Consider the following 14,768-nt stretch of genomic DNA (forward strand, 5'->3'; position numbering starts at 1 on the left):
AAGGTGGTAAAATTTTACCGTAACCGTGGTAAAAACACTTTTTGTGGTACTCTCTGACGCTTTTTACCAGCGATTTTTACCACAATTATCGGTAAAATTTTACCAGATTTCCGGTAAAATATTACCATTTTAGGACGCAAATTTATACCAGATTTTGACCAATTTTTACCACTTTTTTGGTAAAATCTTACCGCAAATTTCTGTAAGATTTTACCGAAAAAGTGGTAAAACTGTTCAACACCTGGTAATATTTTTGCCCTAAATTGGTAAAATTTTACCAGAAATAGGGTAAATATGGTAAAAATTTACCAAAAATTGTGGTAAAAACGGGTGGTAAAAATCACGAGAAAGTGGTAAAAAACGACTGACCTTAATTATAGAAAAACATCGCACGTATAAATCGCAAAAATAAAAAAAAATTGTTTTCATTTTTATCTTTATTGATTGAAACAACACTTAAACATATTTTTCTTGATTCTACTGCTCTGGCAGCGAAAACTGTTGCGCAACCTCCTGGATTTGCTGGGCACCGGCCCCATTCGACCTCGTATCACTGATATTCAACCTGGAATAAAATTGCTCATTAGTTAATTAGATAATTACAGGGATATAAAGGGATAAGACAATGGCTGATAAATTGATGTTCATCTCTAATGATGATACACATCGTTACCCCTTCTGTAGATTACAATAAGTGATTGAAATGTTAGGACACTCAACTTAATGAACCAACCAATAAAAAATCAATAAAAGTACCCAAGGTTGTTAGGCCAAAGAATAAGAAAATGTTATTTGAAAACTTTGGGGGCTAGTGTAATTTACAGCCCAATGTCCCATCCCTCCCTACTAAATATCTAATCTATAATACAAAGTAGAACGATGTCTGTCCGTCCGTCCGTCCCAAAGATAAAGCCTATACTCGCTGTTTACGCAAATGTGTCAGAACTTCCCCCCCCCCTTACTCTCACACCTAAATTTTTTCTTTTGAAAGCAAAAATAAAAGTGTGTAGGTTCGACTCCCCCTCTCCCCCCTCATTCATTTCCTACAGGCATCTTGACACGTGGCAAAAAAATCAGCAAACTTATCTAACTAAACATCTTTGAAAACGCAGAACGAGAAAAAATAAAGGGAAAGCTTACCTGGAAAACATAAGCAGTAACAACATCCCTGGCTAACAAGAACATGCTGTGTCCATACTACTCGGCATTACTGATTATATGCTTCACGTGGCGTATGGAGTCGTGGAACGCGGGGTCCTAAGTTATGGAGGATTAAATGAAGGAAGGAAGTGGACTGTTTATTACACTAGTCCCCAAAGCTTTATTTTCTTCTTCGTTGCTTTAACAACTCTAGGGACTTTTATTGAATTTTGAATGGTTGATTAATCAAGTTAAGTGTCTAAAGCTTTCAACAACTAATTATACTCCACAGAAGGGGTAATTTTGTGTATCATCATTGCTGATGTACATCAATTTATCCGCCATTGTCTTGTCCCTTTAGATCCCTGTCCCAAACAAGTACTAATATTAGATAAATTTAGACCTAAACCCCAGGCAGGGAGGGTAAAATATGGTGTAAATATCATAATGGTATCCAAAGTTTCAGAAACAAGTTTACTTATTCGTCAACTCAAAAACTTTGAGTACCTAATTTTTATTAGGTAAATCTTGATTTAATTTCAATACTTCGTCTTTTGTCCTATCCCATAAGAACCATGTTTCCCGTTGTGTCTACAGAAACGTAAATTATTTTAGTACAATCTTTTTTTAAACTTAAACAATATTTTACTTCGTCTTAAATCATTTAATAACCCATTCCTGAATAGCCTTGGTCCCTGGTCCACGTCTACCCGGGGAGGGTGGAGGTCCCCTGCATCCTGGAGAATAGTCACCTGGTGGCCCTTTGGATGGGGGTGGTGACATGTACCTTGAATATTCAGATTAGTTTATAATAAGTAAATGTTATGTCGTTATCTATTAAAAATAACATATATCATCAAAATTCTAAAAAATACCTATTAAAAATCAAATTAGGTAAAAAAACTAGGTACTTTATGTCATTATTGAGAGGAGACAATGAACTGTTAATTTCATCAGTCCCAAAAGTTTTATTATAACGTTTTCTTATTCATTGGCTTAGGTAACTACTTTGGGGAGTTAATTAAATTTTGATTTATTGTTTCAATAAGTTGAGTGTTCAAACGTTTTTTAACCACTAATTTTATGTATCATCGATGTTGATGTTCATCAGTTTATCGGCCATTGACTTATCCCTTTACATCCCTGATATAAATTTGATTTTACCTTGGGGGTGGCCGACCTCTTGGTTCAGGTGAGTAATCCCTGGGTGGTGGGCCCCTACCGGGAGGTCCCCTCCTGGGTGACGGGGAATATTCTCTGTGGTGGGGGGGAGGAGGTCCGCGGGGGGGTCCTCGTGGCGACATATCCCTCATTGGCGGTGGGGGGCCTCTGTAACGTTGTTGTGGAGGGGAGTAGTCGCCCCTGGGGTGTGCCTCCCTTGTGAAGCAATGTGAGGGGGGTCCGTAGCCATCTCTCCTCTCATACCTGAAAAAATAAAAATAATTTACTTAAAAAGTTAAAATTCATTAAAAAAAAGGTTTTTAAAATTTTTTGATTGGTAGAAAAAGGAAGAACTAATAAAAAAGAGCATATCTAGGTAGGAAAGTTATTGTAATTTTAGAAAATCTTTAATAAAGCAATAAAAGAGATGGTAGGCATTTAAAGTTAGCAAATTTGGAAATTACACTAATATATTTTGTTTATATACTAAATTGTTTAAAGTAAAAAGGTTCTTTGTCTTTAGCTTAAGATTTCGATAACTACTAAACCGATTGAGTTCTCCTTTATAGGTAGGAAAGCTTCTCATATGACACGGAATGGTTTTAGACTATATTTCTGTCCCCTATCTATCCTTTTTAATACAGAGCCCCTAAATGCTAGGGCCGCAGCCGCTAGCAATATCTAAACTAATCTTAAAATTTAAAATTTTACCTTGGTGGAGGGGATCTACCACCCCCTCTGCCACCACGTCCTCTGAAACCACCCCTGTCCCCTCCACGGCCTCTGCCTCTAAAGCCACCCTTATCACCTCCCCTTCCTCTAGAGCCACCTCTGTTATTTTTAAATGTTTTCATTTTGAAAAAAAAAATTCGATGATTTTTAGTAAGTATTTTGGAAGATTAATTTTAAATTTTTTTATCTTAGGTACTGCTGTTTTATTAGCGCAGCAACTTTATAACAAAACTGTACGTCAGTCCATGGCGAAATTACAAAAAATGCATTGCTTTTAAACGTTACATTTAATAAATAAGCCTACCTAAAGATTTTCTAACTTTTACTTTTTAAAACAAAAACTTTCCTAGAGTAATGTGGGGGGCTGCGTCTTTCATACCTATCCCCGCCCCCACCCCGGCCTCTACCTCTGTAAGAACTGCGCCCCCTATCACCTCCGCGTCCTCTATCACCGCCTCCACGTCCCCTGCCTCGTCCCCGGGATATTTCCACTCTCAGCCGTTCACCGGCATATAATGTACCGTTCATTTCCTTAAAAAATAAAGTGAAGTAAAAATAACTTCAAGACCTGAAGTTTGTTTAATAACAATAAGGTAAAAATAAATCAAAACAATTCCCTATAACTTAAAAATACCTCCTACCCTTGTGGAATATTCTAAACCCTTCTTGATCTCCCTAAACCTAACTAAAAGCAGTAGTGAAAGTTTCAAACAAAAAATTCAAGTAATGAAAAGGTGAAGGCAAGCCTTGACTTTTAAGGGGGTGGCAACACCCAGCCATTTTGTTGTAAAGAAACCAAAATATTGTTTGTATTATTATACAGATCTACAAAGATAAATATAAGCTGCGAAACTTTTCTGTAACTTACTTCTTCAACTGCCCCCTATGTTTCAAATGCTGATCTGAGGTCTTGTTTCTTTACAATCTAAATAAAAGAATTTGTTATAATCAAAAACTATAGGTATGAAACTAAAAAAATACGACAAAAGTAGAAACCTTATACTTTTTAGCTAGACCAAAATAATCAGTAGGTAACAAGTTTGAAATAGATAGGACAATTCCTACATGCTTGAATTAATGATAATAGCTATGAGTTTCGTCCATACAGACCGGCCATCCAACACTAATTATAGAAAAGCTTCGCGTTTACAAAAAACATAATTCCCTTCCACAAAATAACAATGATAACGTTTATGAGAGTAAAGCTCTCAAATAAGACAGTGGGACAAACGGAATTTTGTTGGTAAAACTTCAAGGATTTAAAGGGATAAGGCAATCCCCGATAAATTGATCCACATCATTAATGATTATTAACAAAATTACATCTTTATAATTATAATTTTTTTTTCAATTTTTTTCAATTTTGTACCCCCCCCCCCCCCCCCCCGACTACCGACGAACAACTATTTTAGGTTAGGTTAGGTTTTAGGCTAGGGAGCCGAGCGCTGCGGCTAGGCAGGCAAGTGGGCCGAGCGCTGCGGCTAGGCAGGCAAGGGGGCCGAGCGCTGCGGCTAGGCAGGCTAGGGAGCCGAGCGCTACATTTCTAAAAGGATAATACCACCTACTCTAATGAATGTAGAATATACGTGGATATTACGACAGGGGGAAAAAATTGTCGTTATTTTAGCTTGCTAACATGAAATTCGTTTATTAGTCAGTTTGTTCAACCAGTAGTAGGGTAAGGATTGGGTTTAAAGAAGGGGGGTATCTTTATTTTAGCCAGCTGTGAGCATCTCCTTATCAGAGTAAATGAAAATGTGGTACAACATCCCAGTAATAATATATCGATTATTTTTATAAACTTTAATGGAAAAAACATTAAAAAAATAATATACCTGTCTAGCTAACACTCTGGTAAGGGTTTCCATAGTCTTAAACCACTCCCGGATTAATTCTTCCCATAAAGTTAGTCCACTCAAAACCTAAAACAAACGAACTTATTTTGACAAGTAGAAAAGTTGGTGGAAAAATAATTCATCTAAATTAATGAAGCAAAAATTCGTCCCCAAACTTCATTTTTAATTCTTGATACAGATTTTAAAGGGTGTGGCTTAAAGGGTGTTAACTCCACTCAACCCGTAAAACCCCTTATTTGTTTCCCTTCAAAATTAAAAAAAAAATATATTAGATTACCAACCTCAAACCTTTGAAATCCCTCATTTTATCCCTCTTAAAATTAAAAGCTTGACGTACAATCAACCATTGGTTGTCTTTAGGACGATTGGCAAATAGATCTGATTCCTGTACTGTAGAACAAATAAAACATTATGGAATGGATATAGAATATACGTGGATATTGATGACAGTGGAAAAATTGAAGTCAATTTAGGTTGCTAACATGAAACTCATTCAATGGTCAGTTTGTTTATCCAGTAGGACGGGACGGAATGGAGTAAAGGGGGTGAATTAGGGTTATCGTCATTTTAGCCCACTGGGAGTTTTACTTTATTAGAGAAAATAAAAATCTAGTGTAACATCCAAGTAATAAAATATCTATTTCTGCAGGTTATCTATAATACAAAGTAGCTTGATGTCTGTCCGTCTGACCGTCTGTCCGTCTGTCTGTCCGTCTGTCTGTCTGTCCCTTAAGATCTCGGTAACCACTGAACCGATCGGATTCTACTCTTCAGGGAATATACCTACTGGTCCTGTGGTGGTTTTAGGCTATTTTCTTGGGGGGTGGGACACCCCCAACCCCCCCAAAAATAAAAAAAATCCAACCCCCAAAATTTTGTTTTTTACATTTTTTGTAAAATCTCAGTAACTGCTGATCAAATTGGGCTCTACCCTTCTGGGAATATACCTACTGGTCCTCTGGTGGTTTTAAGCTATTTTTTTGGGGGGTGGGACACCCCAACCCCCCCAAAAATAAAAAAATCCCCACTTCCAAAATTTTTTTTTTTTAATTTTTTTTAAAACAAAAACCAGTAATTGGGGTGGGGGAACCCCACTGCAACATGGGGCGGGGCGAAGCCCCCATGAATCCCCCCCCCCGAAAAAAAAATCAAAATATTTTTTTTTTAATTTTAATTTTTGTGTATGCGAACAACCTAGGTCTAATTTTTACGAATTGAAATTTTTGTGTATACAGCAAACAACCTGGGTTTAATTTGTACAAATTAAAATTTTTATGCATAAAGCGCACAACCTGGGTTTAATTTTACCACAGAGTAATTAAACAAAGAATAATTTTTTGAATATTTCTATTAAGGAGGGTTGACTTCCCAAAACTATATAGGGCGAAGCCCCTAGAGGCTAGGGGCGAAGCCGCTAGTCTTAATTATAGTATAGCTAACATTACCTCTAGAAACTGATCCCAAAGTTCACAGGACACAACAACATAGAGATTAGCCTTGATCCATGTGACAATGAGGGTCTGGAAGATGGCCTGGGTCAACCTTCCTCCAAGGGTGTCCTCCCTGATAAGCATAGATAACTATTAACTAAAGATCCAAGAACAAATTAAATATAAATAGGCTATTTTTATTTAAGTGTGTAGGTAGGTATAAAGTATACTTTTTATCTAAAAATGGTATTTTTGTCTCTGATTTTATTTATCGCGTCGTATTATAGACAGCTTTCCGCGACTGGTAAAATGAGAAATTTTCAGATCAATAGCAATTTTGTTAGCCCCGAGGGGCCAAAGGACTGGCCTAACAAAGCTGGTATTGATAATATAATTTCTAGACTATTGTTCATAGAAAATTGTCTGTAATACGTAATTTTTCAGTATGGCCCAGAACCATTTTTAATCCAGGGGATATTTATCGGTTTCAAAGCCATACTGGAAACTCTTTGTTTAGGTCAAAACTACATTAATATCAATTTTTCTTTATTTTAGATTTAGTGTGCTGACTAAACAAACTAATTTCATTACTTCTTCTTTACAAGCAAAATGCTAGTGAATTTGTTCTTAAATACTTAAAGAAAATCGTAACTTCTCTATAATAATTATCTATGTGCCTGCGTCTTGGTGGTGTTTCTGTGAGGGTGAGTTGAGTTATCTGCAGCAAGATAAAGAGTAACTGCTCCCATGTTCGCCCGTCCATCTTTACATTCATTACCATAAACCTGACCAAAATAAAATTATTGTTAGATTAGGAATATCTATTTCTTAAATAAAATTAACAGGATGTCTTTCTGTACCATGTGAAAAAGTTTAATTTTAGCTATAATGGGAGAAAAAATCGGCGTTATCCTCTTAGAAATTTTTTTTTCAATTTTTTTCAATTTTGTACCCCCCCCCCCCCCCCCCCCGACTACCGACGAACAACTATTTTAGGTTAGGTTAGGTTTTAGGCTAGGGAGCCGAGCGCTGCGGCTAGGCAGGCAAGTGGGCCGAGCGCTGCGGCTAGGCAGGCAAGGGGGCAGAGCGCTGCGGCTAGGCAGGCTAGGGAGCCGAGCGCTGCGGCCAGAGTTCATAGTTCGCTGTCGGGGGGGGGGGGGGGGGGGTACTCAAATTTTCAATATTGAAAAAAAAATTTCTAAGAGGATAATACCAAAAAATCAATTTAATGGACATTTTATATAATACGGAAAATTTCTTCCTTTCCCTGTACCTTATAAAAATCGTCGGAAAAAGCCGTTTTTTAAGCAAACAAAAGCGCGTTTTGCTCTATCTGTGAGATATTATGAATAAGATAATGTTAAGATTTGATATTAAGATGAGAAAAATTTACGTTCACAGTCCCTTTAAAGACACAATACCTGTAATAATAATGTACAAACTTTTCAACCACTAATAATACCCTGGCCTTTCTAATTATAAGCCTAGGCAGAGCCATGCTGGTGATGCTAGCTCAAGCGTGTACCGTGGTTTCTGTAGAACTGTACTTCTGAAGCCAATACAGGGTTACGAAAGTTTAAATTGATGTTTTTTTTTTTAATGTTAATATTAAATGTAATATAGTTTTGTAATGACATATAAAATATATATTCGATAGAATATAAAAAAATATAGTGCATTCAATATTAAAAAAAAATATTTAAATATATATATAGTTGTTAACCATATATGAACATATATGAATCTATTTCCGGCCGGGTTCTTAAAAGATATTGCCGCGTTTTTTCGACATTTTTTACGCTATGAATAACAAGCGCGACATTCGCGAAATCTAAAAGAGTATACAATGATTTATTTAATTATTTCGCTTTTGATGGTACGGCCTTCATAGAAAAAAAAAGATTATCTTCAATCCATTTTTGCTGCATATTAATTAATGCATCTTTTTAGAGCTGTGTTAGACATTAGAAAAATTGCTAAAAAAATAATTTAAAATTCAGTATTTTTATGTTATATACTCTGTTTGAAATTCTATCGTCAACGTTCAATCAATCAATGTCTAAAAAACGCCGAAAAAATGTGGCATTCATCTTTTAAAAACCCATCTCGGTGGTATTTCCGGTTGGCAAAGACAACATAAATATAGAAATCATGAAACATTGTTGTTCCACAATTTTGCCACATTTTTAAACATCTTGCTTAAAAAAAATCTTCCTTGTAAATTCTACAAATTTAAATATTTAGAGAAAATTGAGTAGTAATTTACTTCTTGATTCAAAATATTTGATTAAATTGAATCAAAACTAATAATTATTTTTGGCACTCTATATTCAAATAATCATAAGCTTATCAATAGTGCGCATGCGCGCACAGAGGTGCCATAAATTTCAAAACTTAAAAATATAAGTTTTGTAGCGAAATTACTCTATAATTCGAAATCTCTGTCTTTCTTTTAGAAACATTCAGGGGAATATACGAAAGCTTATATTTATATTAAAGATGAAAAATCGATAAATTCAAATGCACACGGCACATCTGCGTAAACACACCCTGGATTTTTTTTCTTTTAATTTTAATTCGTATGAAGCTAGCTCAAATAAGTAAATATTAAATTTGATATATTTTTGACGATGCGGGAGGATGTTTTAAAAGAAATGATGAAATAATTTTCAAGGTTTTAAAAAAAAGTTAGCTTCTTTTATGCGAAAAAATTCAATAAAAAGTAAAAATTTTTACCAAAAAGTTGGTCAAATTTTACCAAGTTTTTTTTTTTGTTAAAGTCCAAAAATCTGGACTTAGCCTAAAAAAATACCTTGTCAAATTTTACCAACTTTTTGGTAAAAATTGACCAAATTGCGTTTTTTGTCTAAGTCCGAAAATTCGGACTTAACCTGAAAAATAGAGTTGTAAAATTGACCACATTTTTGGTAAAACTTCCAAAAGTGGTAAAATTTAAAAAAAAAAAAAAATTTTAAATTTAGGCTTCATTGTATAGAAGTCATTATTTTAAAGTACTACAACTGATTATGAAGAGCTGTTTTTAATTTAAAACACAAAAAACGGGGTTTTTTGTTTCGTCAAATTTTACAAAAAAAATGGTAAAAATTTACTACTTTTTTGGCTAAAATTTTTGCTGGTAAAATTTACCACGAAACTGGTAAATTTTACCAGGTTGACCAGCTTTACCACTTTTCTGGTAAAAGAATTTTTTTTTCTGGTATTTCGTAGAACCTGGGACATATCAAGCATTGAAAATACACTTCCATATTTTATAAACAAGCGGCTTCGCCCCAAGAGGTTTAATCAAACAAATTTTTCGTATTTTAGATTTAAAAAAGATTTTTTTTTTAATTTTGGGGGGGGGTAATTGACCCCACTATTTTAATTTTAGTTTAAAAAAAATTGGGGGGGGGGGCATTTTACATTTTTTGGGGAGTTGGGGGTGTCCCACCCCCCAAGAAAATAAATATAAACCTTCCCGGGACCTATGAGAAGCTACCCTGTAAAGGAGAACCCGATCGGTTAAGCGGTTAGCGAGATCCTGCACCACAGACAGACATCGTTCTACTTTGTAATATAGATAAATTGTAAATTAGAAGGGATAGTTTTATCCCATAAACCTAATTCTTGCAAGGGGCCCTAACCCACCGAGGTTTACACTTGATGTGCCTTTACTCTTGATAGGATTAATTATAAGAATTTCTAAGAAATTTTAAAGCTTAACAAGGATGACATTATTTATAAGTCCTTAGTAAAACTAAAAAACATGGAAAGGTTTACAATAGATTTATACAATATCTTTGATAGTAGATGCATATTAAAGCTTTCCAACATACCCCTTTACCCCTTTACGGTTTCTTACCCCTTTACGGTTTCTTACTGACAAACAGACATTCCAATTAGAGTACAAAGAAACATATGATAACATCCATAAACTTTGTGAAGTTAATAAAAATCTAATAAGATAGACAATGTGGTTAAAACATTAGATTTCAATAGAAATATATACAGTAAACTTTAAACATACATCTCTAAAACCATAAAATCTAATTACTAAAACTTTAGCATAATGGACGGACTGACTGACAAAGATAATTGAATATATGATGCTTTTTAGTCAGCGAAATCCTCACAGACAAATTTGCTTTCTATTTTTATTTTAAAGTAAATCATAATTCTGATTGTGTACCAGACAGACATATAAAGTTCATGTAAGATTTTCTGCTAAAATATTTTTTAGTAGAGAAGCTACTCTATAATTTGAAATGTCCCTCTGTTTCTTTCTAATAACTCGGACCCTAAGGCGGCCTACGGCCGCTTCGTGACTAGTCTTTAATACAAAGTAGAATGATGTCTGCCCATTCCTCTGCTGTCCATCTTAATCTTGGTAACTTTTGAACCGATTGGGCTCTACTCTTCAAGGAATATACCTACTGGTTTTAAAGTGATTTCAGCAATTTTTTATACTATTATATATCTTTTTTTATAGGGGAACTGCCACTCCTGGATTGTTTACATGTGATGAAAAAAATTACAATGCAATTGTACTCAAGCTAATTGGATACCAAATGTCTCTTACACGGAGAGCAAATGGAGCTAGATATGTTACTGTTTATACTGAGCGTAATACTTATTTGTTATAAATTTATAATAATAAAAAAAATTAGATTAAGCCTAACTTTTGAGAATATTCCAGAGGAGGTTGGGGATTAAGATAATAAATAAGATGGAAAATACCTAGACTCAAACCTTTTACGTCTTCTTCCTCCCCTAACTGTTTGCTTTAAGTATGAATTTTGATCAAATTGGTTTAATAAATTCCTTATTATGATTTTGTTCAGATAATATTAATGGAATAATGCGAGATAATTCATGTTTTGGATTCATTGCTGCTTACACTCAATATGCATCATACACACTCAAAGCAGCTGATGCTATAGCAGGCTCTACTTTGTTTACAGAGTATGTACTTTTACAATAATATGTGTTTATTTGCAAGGGGTGTATATGTAGAAAAGTCTTTTTCTGAAAGACGACCTTTGATTTCATGCGGTGTGTGTGGCATTGTTTGTTATGATGCTCCAGGAGCAATCAGACGCCATATATTTAATATTATTCTTTAATATTTATTTATCACATAGTTTTATAGACATTTCTGGTCTGGGCCAATAAAAACAGGAATTTATCTTATTGTAAACAATTACAATGATTGAGTCTGCTCTAATCCAACAGATATTAACTGGTTTTGTACTGGTTTATTAATACTAAGATTTAAAAATATCTCAAAAGAAATATTGGGATGTCATCCCATTGGTATTATGATAATAAATGGTCCATTTAATATTTAGAAAAGAGGTATGTCCAGTATCAAAGCCTTGTCCATCAACAATACGAAAAGGTTAATTTATTATTATATGTATAAATCCCAATATTTCCTTATAATAAAGTAACAGGTTGTCTGTCTGAATGTTTGTATGTTTGTACCGAAGAATCTTGCTAACTGCAACACCCACCCACAAAACAAACTAAAATTTTGTAAAAAAAAATATATTTATGTTATCATGCAGTGCCACTTTCCTTGATTTATCCTCTCATGCAAAGCCCCAAGAGGCTAAGGTCAAAGGCACTAGTAAAAATTATTAAATACTACTTAATTTGGTTCTAAAATTATAAACATGCAATATATTCAGGAAGATGTTGCCAGTACGAAAGAATAGGACGGCGGTTGGTATGTCCAGAACATTGTCTAGAATATGAGAACATTGTCCCAGAACCTTATTAAAGTAAAAGAAAGAAATTAAATATATATGTACTAGAAATGTAATTGAAGAAATTTTATTTTTTGTCTGTAAAAAAAGATCACTGCAATTTTTGGAATTAGTATTCCACTCTTTAAATCTTATAAAACAAAATTATCTGAAAGATAAATGTAAGTAATTTGATTGTGCAGCAGTATAAGTTTAAATTGTAGTTTTATGAGTAAAGGAAATGATTTTTTGTAGAAACCTCTGAATCTTAAGATCTCGGTAAGTACTTAACCCCGTGGTCTCTACTCTTCTGAAAGTATAGAAACTGGTCGTGTAGTGGTTATTTATAGTTATAGAGGCCCAAACAAATAAAAAAAAACTTTCACCCCTCCACATTTTTTTTATTAGTATAAATTGCAAAAGTTTAAAGGTTTAATTCTGACCAAAATTACGAGTTAGAATCTAACCTGGGTTAAATAGTGCCAAAGTGTAACTTTTTAAAGAGACACTTTTTATCTTTATAGCTTAAAGAAGGTTTCTATATAGAAAGGGGGACTTAACATAGGGCCTAAATATTTGGTAAAAAGTGCATGCTCCTTATCCTAAAACTATCATCTTTTAAAAGCGAATCTTTTCTATAATTTGGATAGGTCAATCCAGCAGTTCGTCCTTCACAGACAGTTTTTTTTTCTCGTTTATTTAAACAGGTTAGAATTGTACTATCCATTTTAAACTGTGTATGATGATTCCAATTTACTGATTCCTTATATCACAAGATACAATTATATAAGTGAAGCATCTCTATAATCAAGTTTTAAAAATGGAGGTATGTCCTGAAAAAGTATTCTGTATTTCAGATGTTTTTTCAACAAATTTACTTACAATTATGTTTCGACTTTTATACCTTTATATTCTGATTACTCAGTTCTGACACAAATAATAATGTTCGTTTGTCTTACCATTCCAGAGCTTCGCTTTCATGGATGTTGCCATTCTTGTTAAATAAAAGGAATCCTGCAAGAAATACCACGCTTTAACTGCTGAAGGACTGCCACAAGTAGACCCAATACCCCAAATTTGAAGCCTTCAGCTTTTATAACAAAAAGTTCTAGGCATTTTAAAATGACATTTTATGTACAATGAAAATTTTTAAAGAATATCAATGCTAATGTTAGAAATTTGGAAATTAAACTACGTGGCCTAGAAACAAAATTATAAGCTTATTTTTGTCATAAATTTAGATTTCCAGTAACTAATTATATTTTTACAATAAAAATGCTCATTTTTATAGTCAAAATCATTAAAAAAATTATGTTTAACTTGCGTTGTACCGAGTGTACTGTAGCCAATAAGAAGGCTGAATCAGCTAAGCAACCAATCACAGCTAAGCTTGTATTAGTTTTCCCCTTTGTTTTCGCTATGATTTTCATTTACAAATGCAATTTAAATAGATTTTTTTTCATAGATTTTGACTATGAAATGTGGTGTTTTTATTGTAAAAATGTAACAGTTACAGGCAATCTAAGTTTCTGACAACCATAAGGTTATAATTTTTTGTCTAGGCGACGTAATTTAATATTGTTTTTTCTTTTATGAGCATTGGAAATCTTTCAAAATTTTCATTGTACATAGAATGCTATTTTGAAATGTCTAGAACTTTTTTGTTATTGAAGCTGAAAGCTTTAAATTTAGGGTATTGGGTCTACTTGTGGCAGTCTTTCAGCAGTTAAAGCGTGGTATTTCTTGCAGGCGTCCTTAAAATCTAAAAGAATAACACAATATATTCTTTTGATGCAACGATGTATCAAAAGATTGAAACACAATAACAATTTTGCAAAAAAAACTGTGCAAAAAATAAAACAAGGATAAAATGAATGTAGATTCCATTTATTCATAAATATAATTCTATTAATGAATATATACGTGGATATATTAACATGGGAAGATTTGTCGTCAATTTAGGTTGCGTTTATGGAACTTATTTATTGATCAGTTCGTTCATTTAGTTGGAGGGTAGGGGATAGGGTAAAGTAGGTTGATAAGGAGTATTGTTATGATAGCCAGCTGTGAGCATCAAACTGTTTTGGAGTACGTGAACATCTGTTGGAACATCCAAGTAATTATATATCGATTTAACTACTGTATTCTACACAAGATTTAGTCATTTTTTTGTCATCCGTAAATTATTAATGCAGCACAAAAATGAATCTTGTTTTCCATTGACAAATAAGTGGCATGCACAGCGATTAGTCAACAGTTTTGAAAACGTTAGGTGGTGAAAAAAATGATAGTAGGATTTTCAAATTTCAAATTTAGTTAGTTTTGTGGTTGGGGTTTACAATACTTCACTTTTAACAGATGTTGTGTTAAAGAATGCATAGATATAAAGAGTAGATTCACTTATCCAAATATTGCAATAACCTATTTTTACAGACAAAAACAACTTATACAACTAAGAAAATTACATTTTTAGATTTTTTTCATGTAAGATTTAAGTTTACAAAAATACCAATATTACCTCAGAATCATGATAAACGAAGTATAATAACTGTGATGTTGCACCAGCTTTTCATTTACTCTATCTATGTGTTAATTCCAGGTGGCTAAAATATAAATACACCATTACCTCCCCTCCTACTGGATGAACTGATCAATAAATGAGTTCCATATTAAAAACCCAAATTGACAACATATTTTTCCCT

The 14,768-nt window shown here is 33.6% G+C and overlaps 1 protein-coding gene and 1 long non-coding RNA gene across 3 annotated transcripts in view; both read right to left on the bottom strand.

The window, feature by feature from the left end:
* Nucleotides 1-424: 424 nt before the first annotated feature.
* On the bottom strand, nucleotides 425-4,952 carry LOC145325858 (uncharacterized). Of its 2 annotated transcripts, XR_013881621.1 has the most exons (8): nucleotides 4,869-4,952; nucleotides 3,902-3,958; nucleotides 3,380-3,564; nucleotides 3,013-3,132; nucleotides 2,305-2,565; nucleotides 1,817-1,927; nucleotides 1,141-1,255; nucleotides 425-565 (listed from the first exon to the last, which is right to left on the bottom strand). XR_013881621.1 is itself a non-coding variant. In XM_080168825.1 (7 exons), the coding sequence occupies exons 3-7, from the start codon at nucleotides 3,559-3,561 to the stop codon at nucleotides 1,198-1,200; spliced, it is 732 nt and encodes a 243-aa protein (XP_080024951.1). In that variant the 5' UTR covers nucleotides 3,562-3,564; nucleotides 3,902-3,958; nucleotides 4,869-4,952; the 3' UTR covers nucleotides 588-1,197. The 2 variants fall into 2 exon arrangements, 1 of the variants encoding a protein (XP_080024951.1); XM_080168825.1 differs by lacking the exon at nucleotides 425-565 and having other exon boundaries at nucleotides 588-1,255.
* LOC145325860 (uncharacterized) overlaps nucleotides 4,869-14,768 on the bottom strand; it is a 270,432-nt gene continuing 260,532 nt past the window's right edge. Inside the window, exons 4-6 of the long non-coding RNA XR_013881622.1 lie at nucleotides 6,997-7,104; nucleotides 6,335-6,452; nucleotides 4,869-4,955 (exon numbers count right to left, since the gene is read on the bottom strand). This is a non-coding gene — a long non-coding RNA (uncharacterized LOC145325860). The remainder of the gene's footprint in view (nucleotides 4,956-6,334; nucleotides 6,453-6,996; nucleotides 7,105-14,768) is intronic.

The sequence above is a fragment of the Acartia tonsa genome, chromosome 8, assembly GCF_053477335.1.
Source record: "Acartia tonsa isolate MP-2025a chromosome 8, ASM5347733v1, whole genome shotgun sequence".
Classification (NCBI taxonomy): Eukaryota; Metazoa; Arthropoda; class Copepoda; order Calanoida; family Acartiidae; genus Acartia; species Acartia tonsa.

Excerpts from the sequence above, each read along its gene's own strand:
- LOC145325858 (XM_080168825.1), bottom strand. The coding sequence starts at position 3,561 with ATGAACGGTACATTATATGCCGGTGAACGGCTGAGAGTGGAAATATCC. Across the intron at positions 1,928-2,304 it reads AGAGGTCGGCCACCCCCAAG|GTACATGTCACCACCCCCAT; the intron begins GTAAAATCAAAT and ends TGAATATTCAAG. Across the intron at positions 1,256-1,816 it reads GGGACCAAGGCTATTCAGGA|CCCCGCGTTCCACGACTCCA; the intron begins ATGGGTTATTAA and ends CATAACTTAGGA.